General features: G+C 36.5%; 1 protein-coding gene across 1 annotated transcript in view; it reads left to right on the top strand.

Annotated features, from left to right (window-relative positions):
• FBXL17 (F-box and leucine rich repeat protein 17) overlaps nt 1–27,202 on the top strand; it is a 317,887-nt gene that overhangs the window by 91,868 nt on the left and 198,817 nt on the right. The window contains exons 5-6 of the mRNA XM_035562595.2: nt 4,255–4,362; nt 18,360–18,490. Coding sequence (XP_035418488.1) covers nt 4,255–4,362; nt 18,360–18,490 — 239 coding nt within the window. The remainder of the gene's footprint in view (nt 1–4,254; nt 4,363–18,359; nt 18,491–27,202) is intronic.

The following is a 27,202-nucleotide window of genomic DNA, read 5'->3' as shown; positions in this document are numbered from 1 at the left end:
GAATGAAAGTCAATGAAGGTCGACTAGACAATCAGATTATTAAAGATTCTTAGAAGAACACTACTGTGATCTATAAAAGAATTAGCTGTGAATTTCTGTATTCTCACTGATAAGGTGCACTTCTGTAGACTGCAGTATAATTTCTTTGATAATGTGTTTTCAGATTATACTAGTTTAATCTGTTTAAACAGTACGTCTGAATGTCAGTTCAGTACTCTGAAATACTTGGTAGGTTGCAGAAGCCATATTTCACTTACTTGTCCTCTCTCCAGGGTGGTAAAGAGGAAAATGTAGTATACAGTTACATATTGCATTGTCAACAGAGTTAAGATTGCATAATCATTGCATACATGTTATTGGTAATTTTCTGTGCATTTTTTTTCCATCTGTCACTGATCATTCATTTTGCAGAATAGGTCGACTCTTGGGAGGTTAAAACACATCTGTACAGTGGAAGAGGTTACCATTCCTGGGTACTGGGTCCTGGGAAGAGGGTACCATTCCTTCTACTATTTACAGTAGAAACAGTGAACTGGTCTGCATGTTTGAATTTAAAAGCTCAAGTATGTATATCAGTGCTAAACACGGCAGATGATAAAACAGAAAACAACGTAACTAAGCAGAAGAACACTGTTTTCAATCATAAAAACTTACTTTAGCTTTAAATTTATCTTTGTTATTTCTATTTCAGATCTGTCTGGAACTTAGCTACTTTTTTCTCCCCTGTAGAATTCGGTCTAATGAAAGATAATAATTCTGCCTACAAAGCTTGTTTTATTATGTTTTTGGAACTGTATATAAATAATGACAGATTGGATTCAGTCATCAAGTACTCCAACTGAACAGTAGGTCAGCATGCTTGACTACAGTGCTACATGCTTGTTTATATATAAAGTCTGAACTATTGCATGTTCTTAGTCACCTGCAAAAAAACAGACATGGTACAATTAGTTTTTTTAGCCCCTTCAGCAGATAATTCATTCAAGAAAGTTATCATTAGATGTTTCTATACTTGGTATGAGTACAGCATGAAGAATGGCATGATGAATCAGGGGAGGGTCAGTCTGCGTGTCAGGAAAAGTTTTTTAACCCAGAGAGTGGTCAGGCACTGGGACAGGCTCCCCAGGGCAGTGGTCACAGCACCGAGCTGCCGGAGTTCAAGAAGCGTTTGGACAGTGCTCTCAGACACAAGGTCTGATTTTTGGGTGGACCTGTATGAAGCCAGGAGTTGGACTCAGAGATCCTTATGGGTCCCTTCCAGCTTGGGATGTTCTTTGATACTGTGATTCTCTGATACTATTTCATATTCATTTTATGAGACGATGTTGTTCTTGTGAAACTGCAAGTTTGTGTGTGTACGTATATATACATATGTATTATATATATATATACAGAAATAAGTATGTTTATTTTTCCTCCCAATTAATACTGTCACAGAAAAGTGCAGTTATGTGTGAAGAGTAGCTAACCAAACAGAATATTTACTGATCTTCATTACAGGCTGGCTGGCTGGGAATCTTATTAAAATACAAATTACTATAAATGACTCTGGGTCTGAAAAAGAGGGATGGTATTCATAGATACTGGTATAGTAAAGAATGCTGACTGTGAGATTACAGTGCTGACTGGGAAATTTTTACAATGTTTCCCAACAGATCTTGAAGTCACCTCCAACAGGTGGTGGGTTTTTATGAGCTGACAGGAAAGGATGGGATCTGTTATTGAAATGAGCCTGAAGATCTCAACAGTTTCAATGCACTGCTATTTTATTTATAAGTAAAGATTTAAGAACAGAAATTTCCATTTGCAATAGCAAAATGTCTGACAAAAGTTGTGACTTCAACCACAGGAAATGTAAAACATATTCAGATAACATCACAATACATTTGACAGGTTGCAAATAATTTTTGTAAACTGGGAAGATCATGAGGCTTATGAGGTAATGAATAGGGAGGTTATAATCTTTTTCTGACCAGATAGATGCCGGATATCCAACAAGCACTGGAAATGTTGACTGCTAGTCTCTATGCTATTTAATACTCATAATCTGCTGTCACTAATTTTTACCAAAACTATTTTTTCCTAAATGTTGTTTTGGATGCTGAAAATTCCACACTACACACAGAAGATATTTTAAGATGCAGTAATTCTATTATTTGCAATCAAAACTTCACGTCTAAAATCTTCGTGCACCCAAATATATCAGCTATATGAAAGAAATTATTTATATTTTAAAGGTTTAACTTCTGTTATAAATTTGTTATGGTAGGCATTTATGCTATTGATTGTTCATGAATTCATTTCCTTGCTAGCTAGGGCAAACCTGTCTGAAACAGAGAATCATACTCTCTGTAAAGAGAGGAGGATAATATTGTAAGAGGGTCCTTCTCCTAGCATGTTAATGGAAGTAGAGGGTTTAGTTTATCTTTAGAAAAGCTAAAGTGCTAGAGAGAATGTATTGAATTTCTGTTTCTCTGTGCCTAATTTAAAACTTTCCTGAGTTGTCAGAAGACTTTTTTTTTTTAAACTACTCTGGTTCTTGTTGAATGATAAATAAGGCAAATCTGTCAGTGTTTGATCTCTGGTACTATTTGTCAAAGGTTTTTAGTAGTTAAAATCTTCAAAATTCCCAAATAGTTGGTGTGACAGTCCTCAGATGAGAGGAATATGCAGAGGTGAAGTTGTAAGATGTTGTCAGATCAAAATCAAAGATGAAATTTCTTACTACGGTGTTTTTAGAGTGATATCAGTAGACATTAGACATGCAGAAAATACATGGCCACCGCCCAGTTTACAGTTGATTCTATGTAACTGGCCCTTTTTCCCTTCCTTTTGGCATATTTTCAGCTTTATTGGTTTCTAAATACCCACCCCTCCAAAGACTTGCCTTATATTTATAGTTGGAAGATGTCCAACTACAAAAAAAAACTTTAGTCATTAAGAAATCGTTGCTCCGAGAAACTGCATTGGACCTATATAAACCACATCCAATAACCCCAGATCGGTGCAGTTTAAATGTGGTGTTGTACCTATAATCTTGTTGGTGGTCTCCTTTATCTCTGGGCTATCTTTTCAAAATTTGTCTTGCCAGAGTCTCACCAAGGTCACCGTAAGCTGCCAGCATGTAGTTAAGTGACAAACTAGTCAGGAAAGTTGGAACTGTGGATAAAGGTGATACATAGCACAGCAGGAATATTGTTCCTATTCACCTGAGGCTCAGTGGTGGACTAGATATTTCAAAATTTGTTTTGCTTCTGTGATAACAAGGCAATGTTCTTGCACACCCAGAATGCCCTCAGGTATTCAGGACTTATGATTCCAGATACAGTGAGACAGACAGTGAGACATTCCTGTGCAGTTTGGCTGGAAAGTACATGTTTTATCACAAAATCAGAATAGAATTTGCATTTCTGTCGTTTGCACTGGGAATATATACTCCTCAGAAAAGAAAAAAAAAAACTTGTTGAAAGAAAGATATGCAGATGTCTTAAGTGTATCCAGATCAATTTTACATTCTTCACAAAGTTCACAAAATGTTGTTCTTTTGAGTCTACATATAAAACATTATATTTGTTCAATAGTTAGTGTTTCATAGTTATCAAATCTTATTAGACGCAATTGCAAAAAAAAATAATAGTTGTTGAAATACATATAAATCTCGTTAACAAACTAGGTAACATCTCCATTCAACTGATAACCAACACAGAATGATATATTACCATGAGATGCCAGTCTGATGTGGAACACAAATGCAGTATTATCTTTTTAGTTAATAACTATTAACAGCTTCCTTTTAGTAAAAATGCCTAGAAAAAGGTTATAAACTTAGGATATGAATTCACATTCTATGCCGAGTCAATGATGCATAGAATGCACAGCATGATTCTGCAGGGTGGCAAAACCAAATTTGTTAGTATTTCAATGTTTGTGTATAATTTATGTGAATAGTGGATAGAATGGTCTCTTGGGTTATCTGCATATTAATAGATTGACAAGAATATCTGAATTTCAGTTGCCATCATTCTTTCTTCTTCTATTTGTCCTCCTCCTCCAAGAATATGATCCCTCTCTGTACACATCTGTGTGTGCATATCTGATGTTTTTTTTACAACTCTTAAAATAAATAATAGTAGTGATAACAGTAATTATCTGTTATCACAGAAGCAATTAACGAGCATCTTGCCAGAGTTACAGGGAAAATATAAGAACATGCTCATATCACCTATTCAACTGCTACCTGTCTATCTTTTGTAGGTGACAGATCAGTCAGTGAAAGCATTTGCTGAACATTGTCCTGAGCTGCAGTATGTTGGTTTTATGGGCTGCTCTGTTACATCTAAAGGAGTCATTCACCTCACCAATGTAAGTATCATAGCAACTTTTAACTTGTCATTAGTGTTTCTGACTGTTGCCAAACAATAGGTATGACAGCCAAGGTAAGTTTATACATGTGACAAATGACACTGTCACAGAAAGAAACATTACAAGATAAATGAACTTTGCATTATTTGAACAGATGTTTAGACTTCCCCGTGTTAAACTGGAGAAGCACAAATTCTAGGGATGACATTTTCTTAGGTTTAATAATACTATACAGTCAAATGACGTTAAAATACCTAGTTACGTTAGACTTTATTGCAAAGTGTTGTGGTGTAGCCCCGGCAGGCAGCCAAGTGCCACACAGCTGCTTGCTCACTCTCCCCAGGTGTGATGGGGGAGAGGATCAAAAAGGTAAAAGTGCAAGAACCCATGGGCTGAAATAAAGACAGTTCACAAGGTAAAGCAAAAGTTGTGTGCACAAGCAAAGCAGAACAAGGAATCCATTTGCTGCTTCCCATCAGCAGGCAGCTGTTCAGCCACTCCCAGGAAAGCACGGCTCATCATGCAGAACGGTTTCTTTGGAAGACACCATCACTCTGAACGTCCCCTTTTCCTCCTTCTTTCCCAGCTTTTATTGCTGAGCATGACAGAGTAGGGGATGGGACATCCCTCTGGCCAACTTGGGCCCGCTGTCCTGGCTGTGTCCCCTCCCAGCCTCCCAGCTGGTGAGGCAGCACCAGAAACTGAAATGCCCTTGGCTCTGTGCAAGCACTGCTCTGCAACAACTAAATCATCAGTGTGTTATCAGCATTACTTTCATCAAACGTACAGAACACTGTGTTGTGTGAGCCTCTACAAAGAAAATTAATTCTATTTCAGCCAAAACCATGACACAAATACAACAAAAAATCTGTAATTGGAAGTTCAAAATTCCTAATGTGAAAGATTTAGATATGCCCCTTACTGCAACAGTATGCACATACATTTTGTATATACATCCATATCTCTGTTATAACTTTATATATAGTATGACAATTACATTTTATTTCCTTTTCTTCTACATAAGAGGAGTGATGTGTGGGAGAACTTCCGTGTATGAACCTGTAGAAATTAATAGAAGTGCTCAGTAAAATGAATTATGTGGATGAGGTGAACAAACAGCATATTAGTTAAAATTCACATCTGAAAGTAAATTGAGAGATCATGCAAATGCCCGGGAGAACAGAGGAAAATGCATCTGGCATAGATAAATTAGTATTTAAAGCTAGGACTATATATTAGTATTAGAAAATAAAAATAAAAAAGGGAAAATGGAACTGGTAAAGGTGACTGTAGAAATAGGAATTGAATATGACTGAGATCCAGTAAACATTGAATTGAATTAACTTGACCTGCCTAGAATAAAATAGAATAGAACAGAACAGAATAGTTCAGACCTTCAAAGATCATTGAGTCAAACTGCCTGACCACTTCGGGGCTAACCAAAAGTTAAAGCACGTCAATGAGGCTATTGTCCAAACACTTCTTGAACACTGACAGATGTGGGGCATCAACCACCTGCTCCAGTGTTTGACTACTCTCGGGGTAAAGAAATTTTTCTTGTTGTCCAATCTGAACCATTCCTGGTGCAGCTTTGTGCCACTCCCATGAGTCCTGTCAGTGTGGAGCAGAGGCCTGCACCTCCCTCTCCGCTTCCCCTCCTCAGGAAGTTGCAGAGAGCCACGAAGTTGCCTCTCAGCCTCCTTTTCTCCAAACCCAGGTTTCCTCAGCCTCACCTCACAGGACGCACCTGCCAGCCCTTTTACCAGCTTTGGTGCCCTCCTCTGGACAGATCCATGTACTTTATGCCCTTCCATATTGTGGAACCCAGAGCTGCATGCAATATTCAAGGTGAGGCCAGACCAACACTAAATGTAATGGGAGCATCACCACTTTTGACTGGCTGGTGATGCTGTGTTTAATGCACCCCACAATGTGGTTTGCCCTCATGGCTGCCAGGGCACAATGCTGACCCTGCTGAGCCCGCTGTTACCTGAACCCCCAAGCCCCTTTCTGCTGAGCTGCTCTCCAGCCACTCATCTCCCAGTCTGTGCCTGTGTCTGGCATTGCTCCGTCCTAGGTGCAGAACCCAGCATTTACTTCTGTTGAACTTCATGCCGTTGCTTTAACCCAATGAGGGTTAAAGAGATCTTCATGTAGTAAGTGTAGAGCATATTAAGTGAAAATGGAATGTGGCTGAAGAAATTACAGGTTTTTGTTGTTAGTCTTTTGTTGTACTGAATCATTTAGCATATCTGTAAAATATTTTCATCAGTTTAGGACAGCTCGGTATCTAAAGACACAGAAGAACTGAAAACATTTCAGAAAACATGCAAAAAGAAATATAGCAGAAAATTTAATTTGCATGGTAAACTTATAGCACCTCAAAGGATATAGTTTGGAAGGTCTTCTCAGCCTGGAAAAGAGAAGGCTCAGGGGTGACCTTATTGCACTCTACAGGTACCTTAAAGGAGGCTGTAGCGAGGTGGGCGTTGGTCTATTCTCCCACGTGCCTGATGACAGGATGAGGGGAAATGGGCTAAAGTTGTGCCAGGGGAGGTTTAGGTTGGATATTAGGAAGAACTTCCTTATGGAAAGGGTTGTTAGGCATTGGAATGGGCTGCCCAGGGAAGTGGTTGAGTCACCATCCCTGGAGGTCTTTAAGAGGCGTTTAGATGTAGTCCTTAGTGATATGGTTTAGTGGAGGACTTGTTAGTGTTATGTCGGAGGTTGGACTAGGTGATCTTGGAGGTCTTTTCCAACCTAGATGATTCTGTGATTCTGTGATTCTGTCTTTATTGAATATTGAAATGATGTGTAAAAGGCACATATATCTATGGGAGAGAGAAATAATACAATTGTTTTCATGTCCTAAATAATTCACTGTAGGTTTTATTTATATACACAACATAAATGCAGGAGGTAGATAATTTCCAAGTCTGACATAGATTCTATAAACCAAGATTTTCTTGGATATTCCTACATACCTCACTTTTCTGGTGCATTGTTCGGATACTGCATTGTTCTGACCTAGAGTTACCGAGTATTTAATGGATCATTGTTATGTCTTGTTCTTCAATAATGTGACTTCATAATCCCATTTATTTGGTTGAAGTTAAGAAAAGTCAAGATCTTGATTTTTCTTATTAATATTTATGATTTTCATTATGGTTTAACAATAATTATTAGAAATCCTGACATACACAGTCCTTCAGAAAATCTCTAGCAGGCAGTTTTATCACAAACTTGGAAAAAGTCAGAAGGAATGAGTAGTTGGTACATGTGCTTTTGGTTGGGGCATGAAACTTTGGGATTCCTGTTTCCTTCTCTCAGATCTTATATATACAAACTTTCTGTAGACTCTTATTACTAAGGCAGTGATTTCTTCTCCTTAAATTCTCAGAAATGACTGCGGAGTTCGTGTTTGTCTCCTCAACTGGGGAATTCTTTTTTCACTTGTAGCATTCCTGTGAATGTGCTAATTATTTCGCATGTATGTTGTATCAAGTACTTTTTCCTTTATTTGTCTTGCTTTTCAAGATTCTGTAGTATGCTGTCCAAAGGCTTTTTTTTTTTTTTAATGTATCTTAGAATTTTTTAGGTTGATCAACTAATGTCCGAGTAAATTGCAATAGCACTAGAAACAAACAGTATTTTCAAGTGGAACATTGTTGGCAAAAAGCGTGTCATTGCTCACTGCAAGATTTTATTGGATTTAAAGCAGTGATTCTGAAATGCCTGATGTTTTTTGAGTAAATGTATTTTGCAGGTTAAAGGAGTTTTTGCTGTCTTGCTCCTAGCATGTAATATAACTAGAATTTTTCCTGGGTTGAAAATCAAAGCATGTTCAAGGAGGAGCTTGAATATCTCTAATTATTTCTTCTACTTCAGTTTTCATGGGGAATATGTCATGCCTTCTCTGGTATGATGTCTTCCGTAAGGTTTGCTAAATATTTATTTTACATACAAGTGACTTTCGGTGCAAAGTAGCAATGTGTGTTTTTTTTTGGTTGGGTGGGTCAATAAGTTTGCTGCTACTTTAAGCTGACATCTTCAGTAAGGTTACCTGAAATAGCAAAATTACTATAGGAATTCCAGCTTCTTAATTCTGAAGCTATTGAGAAGTGATATCTGGTTCCTATCTTGCTACATTGACTTCAGTAGTTGTTTCCATGCTCCTCTGACACGTGTGTTACTTCCCTCATAGTACAGCAAGCAGTTTTAACTAAAACACTGAATTGAACTGAAGTATCTGGCACAGGCACATGTTCTGTTTCTACAATTCTTATTTGGAGGTGTTGTGGTTTAGCCCGGCTGGCAGCCAAACACCACACAGCTGTTCGCTCACCCTCCCCCCTCCCTCTCCGGGATGGGGGAGAGAAACGGGAAAGTGAAGCCTGTGAGTTGAGATAAAGACAGTTTATTAAGACAGGGAAAATAATAACAATAATAATAATAATAATAATAATAGTATTAATAGTAATAATGTGTACGAAATAAGTGATGCACAATGCAATTGCTCACCACCCGTTGACCGATGCCCAGCCTATCCCCGAGCAGCCGGCCCCCCGCCCCAGCTAGCCACCCCTATATATTGTTCAGCATGACGTCAGATGGTATGGAATACCCCTTTGGCCAGTTTGGGTCAGCTGTCCTGGGTCTGTCCCCTCCCAGCTCCTGCTGCACCCCCAGCCTGCTCGCTAGCAGGACAGAGCGAGAAGCTGAAAAGTCCTTGGCTTGGTGTAAGCACTGCTCTACAACAATTAAAACATCAGCATGTTATCAGCGCTCTTCTCATTCTAATCCCAAACATAGCACCCTGCCAGCTACTAGGAGGAAAATTAACTCTGTCCTACCTGAAACCAGGACAGGAGGAAATAACCTCCATCAGGGAGTGATAACAAATATTGTGGAGCAATAACTAAATCTTAAACTGCTGCATCTGTCTTTTCCAGAATTCACCTGTTAATGACATCAGGTTTTTTGTTTCAAACATCATGCATTTCTTATGGCCAGTTTTGTGTTCGGTTCATAACTGCTTAGTAATAATACCAATCCTGTGTTCTAAGAGGATGTGGAATCTGCTCTTAGCTCTCCACGGCCTGTGCGTCCTGCGAGGCTGTGCAGAGCAAGTACCCTTCTGTCCTTCTGCTTCCTGCGTGCAAAGTGGAGATAACAGCGCTGGCCTCTGTTGTAAAAGGGCTTTGAGGCTGATGTATAAAAATGGAGAGGTTTTTTATTACTGCATTTTCCCTCTGGTAATGTTAGCTCCTCTTTAAAAATACTGGCACTTGAAAATTCTGCATTACAGTGCTGCTGAATCATAGGGCTTTTATAATAGCTAGTTGTCTGGTATGGTAGTGAAAGTGTTCTGTGATTTAGAAAAGAAGAAACATTCAGTGTTTATTTTCATTATTTTTGGTCCTGAACATTGCGATATTAAAAAAATAATAATTGCTTTTTGAACAAAAATGTGTTATCACTCTAGTGCTCCTTTTCTTTGAAGTTTGTACAATCTACAAAAAAACACACTTAAAATAAATAATGATTATTGGGCAGGTGGAGAAATACTGCATATGTTTCCATCACACAGAGAGGGAGAGAGAAGGAGGAAGGCAGGGAGTGTGTGTGTATGCAATTCAGACTGTTGGACTCCCAGTTGAAAACAGTTTTTTTTTTTTCTGATGACCTAGAATGTTTTACTGTTTTGTAGTTATAATGTGTGAAAGTGTCACAAAACAGCTGAAAATTAGCCCAATGTTTCTCAACTTTGTTGAGAAATAATGAGATGTAATTTTATTTCCAAGCCATTTCCATGGCTTCCTGCCATAATGTATATGCTGGAGTAATTGCTTTGTGGCAGTATACTTATATCTACACTTCTACACCATGGACTTCTGAAGGACTATGTTAGGATAAAACTTATTATAGACATCTTCATCTACATAAATGTGAATCCTAATTAGACAACTTATTTTTCTAATCACCAATACATGAAGTCTCTTTAGCTAAGAAACCTTTTGGGGGGGAATAAAGTTACCTGCATTCCTTCTTTATCGCATAACTGTTACCTGAGGGTCATGACCAACTGCACCAAGTCATACCCATTGCTGAGTTGGTGGCCTGTATGAAGTCGATCAAGGTTCAGATTTATAGAGCAAATATTTAGGAGTTATTCAGTGCAGACATTATCCACTTGACAGATTTATAATGGTAATGTAGACTGATGGCTAGACTGATTTTGCAAATCTTTTCTAAACTGAAGTAATGTATGGTCCCTTACTTCAGTTACTGATCTATTTTTCCATGAAGTACACTGCCTTTTTATGGTAATATTTCAGCATACCTTCTAATCTTAAAATCATCTTGCCTCCTAAACAAGAACACGACGGTTGTTTTTTTTTTGTTTGTTTGTTTGTTTTTTTGTTTTTTACTTTGGCTAGGTCTGGAGATAACAGTTGTTTTTTTAAAAAACAACTTTTATTTACATAGCAAACTATATTTCATAAGATGACTTACCATTTACTTGAATCTGTTTGCATTTAATAAGATAGTCTTTTAAATGTTAGTCTTCCCATCATAGGAAAAAGTTGTTAACGATTTCTGAATATTCTGGGAATTCTTTGTTGGAGCTGGCTTTATACATTAGATGTCGTGGTGCTATAGACTGTGTAAGAAAACCTTTTCACCGCCTGTAGAACTAAACCTGGCCATTTTGTTGAGCAAAATTGTATTGGCTGTGTCCCTCCTAAGGGATTCTTTTCACCATTTTTAAGAATTTGATACTTGCACCTGACTGCAGTATTGCAGTTAGGTAGAAACGCCATTGCAGAGAAGGCTGATTGCATGATTGAAAGGGTTCCAGTGCTCTGTGGTATGTGAAAGTTTCCAAAGCAAAAGTTGTTCGCTAGAAGTACATGAGAGCAAAAAACATAGAGAGTAAATTATGATTCGGTTATAATGAAATTTAACAGCAATTTTTGTTTCCAGTTTATAAATTATAACTCTTGTATCTCAGGTAATATATAAGCAGTTTAAATGTGCATGCAAGTAGCACTTTTTGGCTGTTTTACAATGCGCCTTACCTATAGAAAGGAGAGTGGTATATTTATTGTGTAGCATAACTTGTAAAAGTATGCATGAAAAAGTTTAAAAAAAAAAACACAAATTATTAGTCAGCTTCAAAGGTGTAGCAACTTGAATACAAATGGCTTTTATTTTCCTCTTGTTGTGCTACATGACAAAACCAAGGAATATAATGAATAAATATCTTTCCTTAATTAATGTATAATGTAAATTCCATTTTTTTCCTTAGGCTTATAATTATTTTTTTTTTACAAATACATACAATCTTCAAAACAAAGTTCTTTTTTTGTCTTATGTTAAGTGATAAAATTAAATCGTTGTTCTTCTGACACAGTTTTTGAACATTTATTTCGTATTTAAGCATTTCTTATTTAAGCTCAATGTTCTGCAATGTTTAACTTTAAGAAATGAAATTAAGTGTTTTGAATGTGCAGAACATTAAATCAGTCTATGGGAATATAGTCTCTTCCGTAACTCTTCAATCATTTTCCAATTTTTTAAACCATGTATGATTAATATTTCACAAACATAGTATATCACAAAAATATGTATCAGTTACTTCAGTTTACTCTTAACTCAAAATTAATGTATGTGCCTTTTTTAAAAATAGTTTATAGATTCTATTGCCATAATAGTAAAAAGAATGTGATTTACATTCTTTTTCTGGTTGCTATTTTCTTTTGTTTGTAATCATACATTTCCTTTGCAGGGCTTAAATCAGAGAGCACTTTATTCCCCGAAGGCATATATACACAGAGAGAGTCAAGAAAATTAAGCTTAATTAGCAAAAGATGTGAATTTAAAGTTCATTAAGTCCTTATAAGCACTTTCCTTCAGAAATAATTTGGCTTTAGATTGATTTTATGTGAATTGTTTTACTTTTAAGGAAGCATATATGCACAGGAATTGGGAGGAGGAGTGTGTGGGGGAGGGGGATTTACAATCTCATTATATTTGCAGTTCTTTACAGCTAAATGCTCACAACAGTTGATAACACTCTGTGAAAAACTACCTGTGATCCAAATGGTAACTGTAATTTTTACCATCCAGAGCGTATGAACTTGATCCTAAACTTTCCTGGTCTCAAATCAGGCATTCTCTCTCACCCCTAATAGTTTTCAAATGCTTTAGGTTCTTGATTCCACATATTTTAATTCTAGTAATCAAGACGTAAGTATTATGAACAAGCATTCTAGCACAGAAATATGACAATCTCTGAATCTTTAAGTATATTGACTTCCATAAAATTTCAATTAATCCAACCAAGAAAAGTGTTGTAGAAAAATGCCTTTATAATTTGAGATATGACCCATAAGTGGTATTGTATTTCTTAAAAGCAGTAGGTTTTTTTTGTTTGTTTGTTTTAAGAATGTCTTTTTAAATCGACTGAAGCTCTATTTTTGAAATTTCCTTTGCCCAAAACCATTTTGTGATATAAGTTGTTCTTTTGCATTTGTCATTCACAGTGCAATAATTTCCTTTCTATAAATTTTCAAGGGCAATCTCCTCATAAAACCTTTACATACTGGGCTGTCAATTCTTTGTCAATTAGTGCGACTGAGAGGAGGGAGCCAACATCCTGTTCCCTCCTAATCACATTTGTCTAACTAGACTCCTTCTGAAATTTAAATGCTATTGTGCTACCTTATACAATTTTAGCACACAGTTTTTCCTGAGTCAATATTCAGTAATTTCAGTATGGCTGTGTATATGTGTAGCAAACAAAGTTTGTATAACTCTTCCTCTTTTCTCTTAATTCTTTCACTTCATTTTTTCATTTCACATTTTTAAGGCTTCTGTCTGCTATTTTTGTTGTCTGTTTTATTGTCACAATGAATATTCATTTTCAGGCAAAACATTTTGTCTGCTGGAGTTGAGCTTAAATTTACCTCATGCTGAGCATTCTTTGTAGAGGTATAGAATTGAGAGTTGGAGAAGAGTGTGAATATTTGTAAATAATGGCCCTAAAATTGCATGATAAAATGGTACTGCTGCATGATTGAGAGGAAAAAAAAAAAAAAAAGGGGGTGGGTGGGGGGAAGCCTTTGTTCATCCTGGTGCCCTAACACTGACTATTCAATTAACAGAATATCTTTTTCCATGGAAAAATGCTGAGTAAAAGTATGCTATATTAAACTCAAGATTTATGCATGCAAGATTCCAATGTCCCTGCTGTCCAAATGTCTGCTTCAGAGAGGTTTACTTTTTTTTTATTTTTTTTTTTTAATATCAAACTAGTTTTAGATGTGAGGGTTAGAGGTATTATATAAAGCTTATGTAATTGTTCTTGCTAATTGTTTATAATGCTGTAAAGAATTCGGCACTATAGCATTGATCCCTTACAAATAGTTTTTCAGATAAAATATAATATAGGGTATTTGGCATTAAAGTACCCTCACCCCACACCTTTGTTTGTTTGTTGTTTTTTTGTTGTTGTTTAAACAAAGGTCAGTTGAATATATACAACAATTGCCTGACTGGCAATTGGATATTGGTACCTGTGATTTAAGTAGGTCCAGGAGTATTCTCTTCACCTGTCATGATCAGTGCCAAATCATTTCAGGAGGCCCTGTGCTTAAGGGAGTGTGTGTCCTGTTCTGCACCCCTTGAAAACCATTCACTCATCTGAAATGGCAATAGTGAGGTTGTCAAATTATACCTGAAGACTTTGTATCCACCTGAAACAGTCTCTTTGAACTACTAAGATAGCAGTTTACTGCTGAAAACCTTAGCAAGATCTGCTAAGATTTACTGGATTGAGTATATTGTGCCTAATAAAAAGAAGAATTAACCTACCAAGTAGGTCAAGTTTGAGGTAGATTTTTTAAATGAATGAATGTGATAGTAAAATAGGGAAGTGATGGTTGAGTTACTATATAATGAATATAATGGTAGACCATCATTAGTGTGAAAGTAATAAACAATGAGGGAATGATCATTCTCCTGTGACAGTGAAGGCTAAAATCTACTTGTGAAACCCTTAACAATTTGGTCACTGACTAGTACTTGGATTTCAATGTAGTTTTTGAGTCTACCCATGCAGTGCAAGAGTCTTTTTTTTTTTTTTTTCCTGGGAAATTATGAATTCTTTCTGTTGCATTCATCATTGCCTCAACTGGGTAAGAATTATGTTGTCTTGAAAGAAAGCATATTTTAGTTAAGAATGCTGTTTTTCTCAAAGGGAAGATTCTAAACTTTTCTCTGAGGACTCCTGGTAAATATTTTTTAATGCCATAAAGCATATGCATTGTTGAATTGTCTGTTACATTTATTTCCTATGCTGAGAAATCTGTTGCCCCATGTAAATTGTTACATAGTTACTTTGGTGGACCAGTGTTTATCAGGTTTGACTTTGATTCCCATTTCCATAACAAACTGTAAATGTGATAATAATCAATGTATTTGTGCCATGTTTCCCCATTTTATAAATAGGGGATAAAGCATTAAATCATCTAAAAGCAAGATAAACATAGATAATACGGAAATTAATAACATGGGAACATATTGAACATTTCATCACTGCAGGAATCTTATAAATCAGAATTTAGCAAAGTTGTCTTGCTGCAAAGATATACACATAACATTATTCTTTAGAACTCTTGGCTTTCTTGGAATTGGGATAGTTGGTCCTAATATATTTTGTGCAAAAACACATTGGGAAAGCAGAAACAGGCTGTTCCAATACGTTGATATTTATAGATGCTGCATCTTAAGTGGAGAAATCTTCTACATATTGCTGCTGATATAGAAAACGCAACTGTAATGATTTTTCAGAGTTTGTCCACACAGTTTATTTGCAAAACAGTAGTAATAGAATGATTTCTGAATTTCAGGAAGCACATTTTAGAAAGGAATCATTAATACACATTATTAGAACTTCACATAGGGCTTCAGTGTGTCATAGGCATTGACCATGTTATTGACAACATGGTACAAAGGCTGAATTATCTAATATGAATATCTGTGGGAAGGTGAGGAAAATTCAAGTTGCTCTAAACTTTCCCTTCTTCTTGTAACATATAGAAAAATGAGAGTTGGTTGTGAGCTTCTTTTGGGGTGCATAGAAAATTGAGAGCACTCTCAGTAAGTTTGCAGATGATACCAAGCTGGGGAGAAGTTGATCTGCCAGAGGGTAAGAAGGCCCTGCAGAGGGACCTGGACAGGTTAGGAAAGAGGCCAATGGGATGAGGTTCAACGTGGCTAAGTGACGAGTCCTGCACTTTGGCCACAACAACCCCATGCAGTGCTACAGGGTTGGGGCAGAGTGGCTGGAAAGCTGTGCAGAAGAGAAGGATCTGAGGATGTTGGTTGACCTGAACGTGAGCTGGCAGTGTGCCCAGGTGGCCAAGAAAGCCAGTGGCATTCTGGTTTGTATCAGGAATAGTGTAGCCAGCAGGAGCAGGGAGGTGATCGTCCCCCTGTACTCTGCTCTGGTGAGGCCGCTCCTTGAGTACTGTGTTCGGTTTTGGGCCCCTCAGTACAAGAAGGACATTGAGGCCCTGGAGCATGTCCAGAGAAGGGCTATGAAGCTGGTGAAGGGCCTGGAACACAAGTTCTGTGAGGAGCAGCTGAGGGAACTGGGGTTGTTTAGTCTTTAGGAGGCTCAGGGGAGACCTTATTGCTCTCTACATCTACCTGAAAGGAAGCTGTGGGGAGCTGGGGGTGAGTCTCTTCTCGCAGATAACTAGAGATAGGACTACAGTGCATAGCCTCGAGTTGTACCAGGGGAGGCTTAGGTTGTAAATGAGGAGACATGGTAGTTAGACATTGGAACGGGTTGCCTAGGGAGGTGGTGGAGTCACCATCCCTGGCGGTGTTTACAGAAAGGTTGGGTGTGGTACTTAGGGACATGGTTTAGTGGGTAATAATGGTGGTTAGGGTTGGACCAGATGATCTTGGAGGCCTTTTCCAGCCTTAATAGTTCTATGATTCTATGGTTCTAAGATAAGTCTTCCAAGCTTCCTGTTAGAGCAGTATGTATGAAATGCAGAGCCTGCAAGATCTGTTTGTTCTACCAACACTGTATCAGCCATTTGCTTCTCTCCTTATCAGCAAATACGAAATAGAAGTGCAGTGGGATTATGTTGTGGTTTAGCCCGGCTGGCAGCCAAACACCACACAGCCGTTCGCTCACCCTCCCCCCTCCCTCTCCGGGATGGGGGAGAGAAACGGGAAAGTGAAGCCTGTGAGTTGAGATAAAGACAGTTTATTAAGACAGGGAAAATAATAACAATAATAATAATAATAATAATAGTATTAATAGTAATAATGTGTACGAAATAAGTGATGCACAATGCAATTGCTCACCACCCGTTGACCGATGCCCAGCCTATCCCCGAGCAGCCCGCCCCCCCCACCCCGGCTAGCCACCCCTATATATTGTTCAGCATGACGTCAGATGGTATGGAATACCCCTTTGGCCAGTGTGGGTCAGCTGTCCTGGGTCTGTCCCCTCCCAGCTCCTGCTGCACCCCCAGCCTGCTCGCTAGCAGGACAGAGCGAGAAGCTGAAAAGTCCTTGGCTTGGTGTAAGCACTGCTCTACAACAATTAAAACATCAGCATGTTATCAGCACTCTTCTCATTCTAATCCAGAACATAGCACCCTGCCAGCTACTAGGAGGAAAATTAACTCTGTCCTACCTGAAACCAGGACAGATTACAACAACAAACTCATTGCTACATTTTAGTAATAGTAATATTCTTCTCTTATTTTCTCAAGAAATCCCCCTCAATTATCTCTCAGAGGTCAGGTTGCATAATTTTTTGGTTGTTCAGCAGAATTATTGGTATGCGATATGTGTTTTTTCTTCAACTTTTAGATTGAAGAATGTTAAAATGTTCTGGAACAAAACACCAGAACACCAGTTTCTGTGGAAGACTACCTACATTCAAAGTCATCTTTTTTTTTTTTTTTTTTTCTTCCTTAAATACATTGACTTAATAATTAACTACTGAAGTGGGCCGGTTACATGATCTCAGTTGTACGCCTTTATTTAATCAACTCCTTAGTGACTTAAATCACTGAATAGGATTATTTTCTCTCTCTTACAGGGAAGGTAAATTTAATTAAGTGTCAGTATTACCTAATGCAATTATTTTTTTCCAGAGTATAACAGAGATTATTTCAGAGAGCTTAAAAAGCAAACACCACTTGGAGGTTATTATGATTAAACTGATCCATTGTTTGAGGATGCTGCCGAAATCATTATAAATTTCCTTCTATGAATCCATAGCTCATAAAAGTAGTAAGAGGGTTTTGTTTTCTTTTGAATGAGATTATAATGATTAACAATAGTAACAAATCAGGTTAATCAGCACACAAATCTTAAATCGTCCTGTTCTGCAACTCCAAATTTTGTTACTTGGAATATCAAAGTTATTATTGATGGCTGCACAGGTAAGACTACAGTATAAATGCTGTATTTTCCCGTGAGCTTGTGATATTTATGCAGTTTGAAAGCCTTAGACTCTTAAGTCTTTAAGCTCTTTAAGCACATGCATTTGAGTATAAGAGCACAAATGTGCAGTCTTGTCTTTCTTCTCTGACCTTTTTTTTTATAATTAAATGAATTGGTATGCCGCCTTGGTGTCTTACACTCTGTGTAGTTAAAAGGAGGAAGGCCCAAGCCTCTATTGTGTATGGGTTGGACCATGCACGAGAGATTTTTGGTGTCATGGAGTGACTGAGGGCCTGCCTGAATTCCAAATTTGGGCATAGATTTCAGGTGGCTTAAATTGGATTATATTAATATCTCTGATATCGTTCCTTTTTTGTGGGAAATATATTAGTTTCATCTTTCTTGACTAGCTTGCACATATTATAAATGATTCCAAAAGGTTAAAAAGTTTTTATAACAGTTATGTATGCAAGTAAGTTTCAGATTATTTCTTTCTATCATATTTGTCTCAATAGCTAAGAAATCTCTCCAGCTTGGATCTACGTCATATCACAGAACTGGATAATGAAACCGTGATGGAAATAGTAAAGAGATGCAAAAACCTTAATTCCCTCAATCTGTGTCTGAACTGGATCATTAATGACAGGTAACTTCATTATAGCATCTAAAACCAGTATAAAGCAAAATCAACCAGTTGTATTAGTTGACAATAATTCCTCATGGCTTGGGGGTTGGAAGACGTCAATAAAATCAAACTTTTTTGAGTTGTTCTTGTTTGGTGTAGATAGATCTAAACATATTTTAGAGTGCACTTGTATATTTAGAGAAGTTTACTTAAAATTGTGTGGCAGCACTTGGTTGTTTGCTGTAGATTACATGAGAATGTGGTCTTCAGCATATGTTACTGGAATGTACAATTGTTATGAATCCTTCTGCGTGTGGGCAGCATTTAAACAGATTTAAATACATCTGAACAGTGAAGCATTTTTAAGGAAATGTCTTTGTAGGGAAAAATAAACAGCTTGAGGGTTAAGTAGTCGAATTCAAGTTTGTTTAAAAAGCATAAAGTCCTTCATCTTTTGGCAAATAAAGCTGAATGAGACTGAAAGAATAACTGGGATATTAACATAAGCTTTTACTTTTGACCAGTATACACTGCCTTAAGGTGAACAGGAAAGAATTATTTGAATGACTTTTTCTTCCTGACTCTTTTTAACATGCTGTCTTTCAATTCTTTAAGAATGTACTGAAGTGTAAATAAGCTTAGACTTTAATGAAAATAGAATGCTCTAAAAATATTAATATAGAAATGTGTTGAATACGAAGTACCATTGAATATTTACTACAGCTCCTTTTAGCTTCTAAGACAGTTGTGTTTTGGTTTTTTTTTTGTTTGTTTGTTTGGGGGGGGATAGGTCAGACCCTTACTTCACTTTAAAGCACTTAATTGCCTTAGCTCTTTCTGTCTATATGGCCTTATTTGCAGAAAAAGGCTACTGTATTGGAAAATTTTAGAATAATTCAGAAAAAATACTAAGGTGAAAAATGTAAATTTAAAAGACAGTTGCTTTTAAGATTTTAATTAGTTATAAATAGTATACTTTTCTGCATGAACATTTTGACTAGGAGAATCTGCTAAATATCATCCAAACTGATGCTTTTCAAGCTGTTATTGAGATGAGTATTGAACCAGAGTAAGAAATGTATCTTTAAACCTATATGCATGTAACTCTAAAACTTCATATCAAATATAATTAGAATTAAGAAGCTTAACAAGAAAAGGAAATTATTTCCAGCAGTGCAGAAAAATCTGCTGTTGTAAACTTCTAGATCATTGACTTTTATCTCAGAAGTTCTTTCAGTTTTGCTTATTTCTGATCATATCTGTCAATACTTTTTCAAGATGTGGCTGGTAACTAAAACTTAGCTAAAAATGTAAATTTAGTGATTTAAGTTAACTTCTAGCTGAAAGTGAACAGAGAGAATTTAGAAATAATGAATGCCTTCATTAAATATTATGCAGTCATTTTGCAATTCAAGTATTTTTCCCATTTTAAAAGTAAGATGAAGCTCCAAATACTAGTTTTAACTATATGAAGTCCCTTGCTCTCCACAAGCAATTAATTAAAAGATGCTGAAAACTATATAAAAGGAATGTAATATAACCACTGGGCTACATTTAATCAATGTAGACACCACTTCAACAGAGTATTATGAGCATACTTACTTTGAGGATATGAGTGATCATTCAGAAATTCACAGGACTATTCAGATGCTTACAAGATAAAAATCTAAGTTAGTTTAAACTTAATTAGTTTCTTTATGATTTAAGGCAAGGTGAATTTCATATTTTTGTTTTTCATTTAATGGCAGGCCATGGCCCCCTACTCAGAGGGGATGTCAAAGGAGATTCTGCATCTTGATTCCTTTGAGTAAACCTTTTGTTCATCATTGTATCCAACACATATGAGATAATACCAATTAAGATTTACCTGATTCATGGAATTGAAAAGCGAATAGAATTAGTTTTCTGTTTTTTCACTCGCACGTTATCAAGCATGCTCATTTATGAGATCCAAGTAGATAGGTCTTGTATTTTTTACAAACTTAGTAAGACACATTGGTTCTCTCTAGCCTGACAGAGTGTTGTTGTTTTTATTACTATTGTTATTATTGTTTTATTCTGTTTGGTTGTTGTTGTTGTTTATTTTTCTTCAAAGCCATGTTCTTTTGTGCAGAATTCTGACTGAAAGAAAACCAGAAAGTTCTCAAAAATACCTGTGTAGCTTAAAGCTGTATCTATGAATTCTCTCTTAAAGGTAGCAGAATACTGGTAGATTTTACAATAGAAGTAAATCACTGATTTTAAAACTGTATTTTAGATTCTTTTATTGTTTCCAGAAATCCATAAAAATTCTTTCTGTAAGCAAGGCGGTGGCCCCAGAACATTCATAGGGCAATTAAAAAATAGTTTCTTTTTATCTAAAGCAAAAAACCTGTTCAGTTGAGGTAGTCTTGGCATACATTTTAAAATGTAAAGAAAATGGTTCTCCTATAATGACTTGTAAAAAAAATGTCCTAAAAGTTGAGATTTAGAGATCTCAAAATGTCCGATTGGAGTAATCTAACTTAATGTTTTCTCTGGTAAGTATTATAGCTTCCTCAAAAGTTTTGTATACTAAATATATAAATATATATAATAAAGTATATATAGAATATAGAATATATAGAGTATATATATATAGAATATGCTATATATACTAATTATACATTATAGCAATATTTCTGCTATTTCTTTCAAATATGAACAAACCCAAACTTGAAAATTCTTTTATTATGCAAAAGACCTGTCCTCAGGTCTTTGTATTGGAAAGGAGTAGGAGTGAGATCTCTGTACATGATGTTTCCTCTGAGGCTTGACTTTAAATAAACTTCACAATTTGAAGTTATCTTAATGGCTACTTTATATGTACTATCAATTCAATTGCAATCTAGAAATAAAGGCCACAGCGTATTGTGGTATAACACACTGGCAAAGTTTTGGGGGGTATGCGATTTTCTCATGGTTTAGAAATATCTGATTTGTATTGTATTCATAAGTGATAAGTGATCATAGAACAAACATCAGTTAATCTTTTGTGGGGGTGTGTGAATTTTGTCACTGTGGACTTCAAGCTGCAATTCACTTCAACTTCTATATTACTTAATTCCCCTGGAAACAGACAAAAAAAAACACCTATGCAGTAACTGAATTCTTTAGAGTCTTTCTGCTTGCTTAAGTCATCATTCTTACTAGAACACATCTGTAGTAATATTTGTACTGAAGATGCTTACCAGCCCATATTGTATCTATATTTTGTCTAGTAAACCTCATGGTACAGAGGACATTGCAGATTTTTTTTTCTTCATAATTAAGATAAGGAACTTTATCCAGAGCTGTAGTGAGACTTCTTGGTGCTGTAGCACTGCCAGTCATCCTGGATGAGGTTCTGCCTGCATAGCAATATTAATTACAGATTTTGCAGTCACAGGACAGCAATTTCCCAGCCATTCAGAAACTTTGGTCCTTCCTCTGTAGATGCTACCGAATGTTATTACAATAATGTCTCGATAGAGATGCATTTTCTCATGTAACTTATCACACTCTTAGTACAGGTTACTTGTTAGCAGGTGGGGAGATCTGTGGAGCATCTGTAGGTTATTGAGAGTAATGGTTGTGACTTGGAGGTGGATAAACAGTATCTGCAGCAAGTTGTCAGTGACCTTGTAGTGACATTATTTACTGCTATTGGACTTCTGATTAACGATGTTGAGAAAAGTGAGTATCATGTGCACTCCCCTGAATTTTCAGTACAGATGGGAGTCCTGGATTTGCTCTTCTAATACCAACTCTGTGAAAACTGACATCCTCTTGTGTTGCTTCTATGAAATATTGCTTTAGATAAAACAGAGTAAATGGCATAATGGTACAGTCTCCCAGTACTGGTTAAGAGTTGTTGGTGAGGTTTCTGTTTGGAGTCCAAAGTGTAGGAACTCAGAAGTAGTCTTTTGACAAGTTTAGTAGTAAGGAAGTTGAGATAGAGAAGAAATTCAGAGAAAACATAATAAATGTTTGGCAGCTGGAACATAAGCCTGAAAATTAAAGCATATGTGCAGCAGCAAAGTCAGGAAAAATGAACATTTTCTCCTTTGAAGAGTCTCCATCTGCTTTCTTCAGCTGGGTCACTAAAACAGAATCATTTTCTCAGAATTGTGTATCGTATTTGTTGGCAGAGAGCATATGGGGATTTCTACACTGTTACTTAGCAGAGTAAATTACTAACATTGTCATCTTTGTGCTACAGAAGTGTTTAAAAATTTTGTGTTGACTTCCTACATGTGTTCACATGAATTGATGAAGGCATAAAAAGCCGTGGAAGCATCTGGTCTGATCTGGATATGTGGTGGGTAGAGGACAAAATGTTGAAGCTGGTCTGAGCAGGTGATCATTTACTAAGTTTAGCCCCAAAGTTGCTGATATATGAGAATACCCCAACATTTCATTAGCAGAGGTGAACATTGAAATGGTAGTTCAGTTCTTACAGTATATTTTTTTATGAAACATGGATTTACTAAATGGTAGAAATATTTTTCAGTGAAATTAAAACAACCAAAAAAAAAAACCACAAAAAACTAAAAAGTCCTGAAAGTGTAAGTCTCTTCATGTTTGATGTGGAAATTATTTTAACAAAAATGAATTTAAACTACAAATGTATAAAGTTTTTTGCTTGACTATTTTTTTGCACAAGAAAAATGTTTTAATGTGTGGTGACTACAAGTGCTAATATTGTATGTTAGTATTCATCGTTTTTGATCTGGCTGAAATGGAAACATGCTTCAGGAGCACTGATACTTATTCCCATCATTTTGTATAACCTTGACTTGGGGGTATAGAAGAGCCTTCCAGAAGAGTAACTGTACTTTTATATTATATGATATGTGTTATAAATCATTGTAGGTGAATACTAGCATTTCTTAATTCTAATTTCATTTAATCTTTTAAGTGCTGTCTGAAAGATGATCTCCTTTGCATATTTATCAGGTGTTTACAGTCAGGTAAATTAAAAACCTCTACTCCAAAAAAGTTATAGACTGTGCCACCAATGAATTTAATTTTTAAGATAATTTATTCTTTCAAATGTCATACTTTTTATTTATTTATAAGAAAATGTGTTTCACTTTATATAAGTATTTTGTAAAATGACTTGAGGCTTATTGTCAGGTGTTTCAAATTTCAAAATACAGTATTTCAAAATACAGCTGCAAGGACGTTTTTTTTCCTCAGTCGTCACTCTCATACCTCCTCAGTTGGAGTTGGACTAGAAGATCTTTGAAGGTCCCTTCCAACAGAACAATTCTATTCTGTTCTGTTCTATTCATAACTGCTGCACAGCATTTTTATTCTTTCCCAGAAAACTTTTCCCCAAAGTCCCGTGTGCTCAGCTGCCCATTGGAGCTGTTTGTGTCTGATAACAGGCAAGCCCTGTCCTTTTCTCAGAGAGATCACACCTGCAGTACCCTCCCACCTTCCTCTCCCTCCCCGCACTCCAAAACCCTGCCATTTAAACCCAACACCTCTGGGTGTTACATTAATCTGAATTTAGATGTACAATGACAGTCTAATCGTAAACCAGGAAAATCAGTGGCAACCTTGCTATTGATATCCAAGGATATAAAAGTTGGACCCCCAATATTTTAAGATTTACATGTGAAATCTATAAGTAGGTTTATCAGTCCCACTTTGGGATGTGAAATCACAATGGCAAGAAGGATCTTTCAAGAATCCATAATCACTCCTCGTTCATAAATATGGAAGCTGCTTATGCAGAAGTTTCCGCTCTTGAAATAACAATTGAATACAAATGCTAGAACTAAAGTTTAAGACCTGCTAGAAAACATGCAAAGATACAATTAAAATGAATCTTCCTTTTTTTGTTCCTGTGGCACTCCATCTGTTATACTGTGTCTAATAAAGATAATACTAATTAATAATTTATTTAAAAGACTAAAGACTTCTTTAACGTTGCACTCTGTATGGGCAAAGATCTTAACATTTTAAAAATATTTTTCTGAGATGAATTCCATTAGCTCGCTGTATACAACCTGCATTGGTGTTAACCTTAAAAACAGATTTCTTGTTTGTGTGTTTAAATAGTATGTGCATTTATTAAAGATAACTTAGTATTTTAAAACCAGTGGATTTAAATTTTGAATTAAATGTTATCTTTTCATCTAATACTTATCTTAATATTAAAATCTGATATTTTCTCAAATTTTGGAAGGTAGCCTTTTAGCATTCTCCATGCTTGAATAGCAAACTTCAGGGCAGTGCATATATGCACTATGTTACATCTTAGTAACTCCTTCCCATTATTAATTACATTGTTAGCCCTGCTGTGCCATTGCAATGTTGTATTGAAATTTAAATAAATAAATAAATCTAATTTCTGCCAATTTAACCCTTCTATAAGCAATAGGAAGCAAGGCTCTAGAAATGCAACTTCAGATACTTTGGCTGGTTTTGAGGTATATTATAGAGGCAGCTAAACTTTCTGGTTTAATCTTGTCTTCGCAAGACAGTAGGAGCTGAGAAAACTTTTGCCCTTTTGTTGATGCCTTGGTACGTTGTTATGAAAGCCATAACCAAAGAAGTCAGGGAAAGTACTGTGTGGAACACATTATTATTGTTTTTACAGAGAGCAAACATTTCATCTGAACAGGTGAATTTGAAAATACAGTATAAAAGAAAATAGCATCTTGAAAAAAAATATTTTTTGTGGATTGAGTCAGTAAAGATATTGGGATATATTACCATTTTCTATCCATAACATAGGTAGGATGCCTTTAAAACTTCATTCTAATTGGTGTTGGTAGTAGAAGAAATAATGATTATCCATTTTTCCTCATTTTCCCTATTTGTATAATCTGATAAAAATGGAGAGCATTAATTCCAATTAAACCAACTGGTTTAGTAAACCAAACACGTGTCAAAGTTTACATCTTTAAATAGATACTCCTATTTTAAGATCAATATTTTTGATTAGTGGGGTGGTTAAGTAAAAGGAGTTTGTTGTGGTATCAAGTCACAAAACTCTGCCAAAGGGGAACCACTAAAATATTTACCAGGAATACATGAACATATCTAAGAAAAAGTTGTCTTTCAGTTTGTTTGTTTTTTTATTTTTTATTTTATATTTATTTTATATTTATATTTATTTATTTTATATTTATTATTTTTTATTGCTTTTTTTCTGCTGCTTGTTTTAGATATAATTGACAGATGACAGCCAAGAATGTACTTGCTTATATTCCCTGTCTTCTGTGATCATGTCAGTTTAGGTATCTTACAATGGCTTTATGAGTTTTTCCATACTGACATAATACCTGATACAACTCTGCTAAAATGCTTATGGTGGCTTCTTTAACCAAAATGTATGAAAAACTAAAAATAAAACTGTGTGTGATCAGCTATCTCTACTATTTAGTTCTGCTGTAAATAATTGCAGTTTCATTCTTGTGGTAGATTAGCCTTGTCTAACACCTTAGCACCCACTCAGCTGCTCACTGATTCTCCCTCCTCAACAGGACTGGAGGAGAAATATAGGAAAAAAATAGAATTGAAAGGCTCATGGGCTGAGATAAAGACAGGGAGATCACCTGTGTATTGCTATTGAGGGCAAAACAGCATAGATTTAGGGAAAATGAACTGAATGTATTGCTAATTAAAATTGATTCACGTAGCGAGAAACAAAAAGGCAAAAATTAAAACAAAACGTTTGCTGCCTATTTCTCAGGCTCAGTTTTGCTCCTCTGCTCCTTACCCCTCTACCACCCTGAGGAGTGCCGGGGGATGGAAAGGAAGATGGTACAATCAGTACTCTTCCTTTTTCCAGTGTGGTCCACTTCTCCTCTGCTCCCGTGGAGACATGGGCCACATTTTGAGCATCCATCTGCTCTGATGTGGGCTCCTCCACAGGCTGCGGTGTGGGTACAGTACAGTGGAGCACTGCCACCACCTCCTTCCCTGGCCTTGGTGTTCATCCTGCTGTTTGTGCCTCTCTTTTCCCACCTCCTCTCTTCATCTGGTGCTAGTTTTGGTTGGTTTTGACCTTTCTTAAATGCATTCTGTGGAAACAAAGCATTCTGTGGAAACAGAGGTGCTCAGCTGTGCCCTGCGGTGAGGCCGCTGGCGCCGTCTGGAACCGTCTGTGTCTGGCACAGGGCAACCCCAGCCTCACCGCACGCAGCAGCCCTGCAGCCCCCTGCCAGCACCAGGGCACCTGCACCCAGAGCAATGGTTTTCCTTGCACAACTAGTAAAAAGTTGCCAGAGGTCAGGGTTCCTAATGAAGTAAAATATGAAGTTGCATGATGCTTTTTACTATGATTATCCAGGCAGATATTCTGTAATATTTCATCACAACATTAAGATAATGTTGATGCTGCAGTCTTTCCATTGGTAAACATGTGAGTTACCACTCATGCCTTATTACAGTAAGGTATTATCTTGCATAATTTAGTTTTAGCCCACATTATGCAATACTTTGTGATAATGGCATCGGGCTATGTTCAGTAATGCAAGATGAAATTCCCACTAAAGTTAGCAGTGGCCACACATTTGTGCCATTCCGTATAACCTTGCTTTAAATATTGTGTTACTTTTCAATCCAGTCTGCAAATGGCTTGAAAACGATTTGGGGCATGGTTCAACACACATCTCAGCAATAACCCCAAAATCACAGTGCTTATGAAGGTTTGTACTCCTCTCAGCTTCTAGTTAAAATCCCTGAACACACTTTAAAACAGCTTCTGAGAACAGT

This window comes from Cygnus atratus, chromosome Z, assembly GCF_013377495.2.
Source record: "Cygnus atratus isolate AKBS03 ecotype Queensland, Australia chromosome Z, CAtr_DNAZoo_HiC_assembly, whole genome shotgun sequence".
Taxonomy (NCBI): domain Eukaryota; kingdom Metazoa; phylum Chordata; class Aves; order Anseriformes; family Anatidae; genus Cygnus; species Cygnus atratus.
This window is presented reverse-complemented; position numbering and strand designations above follow the sequence as displayed.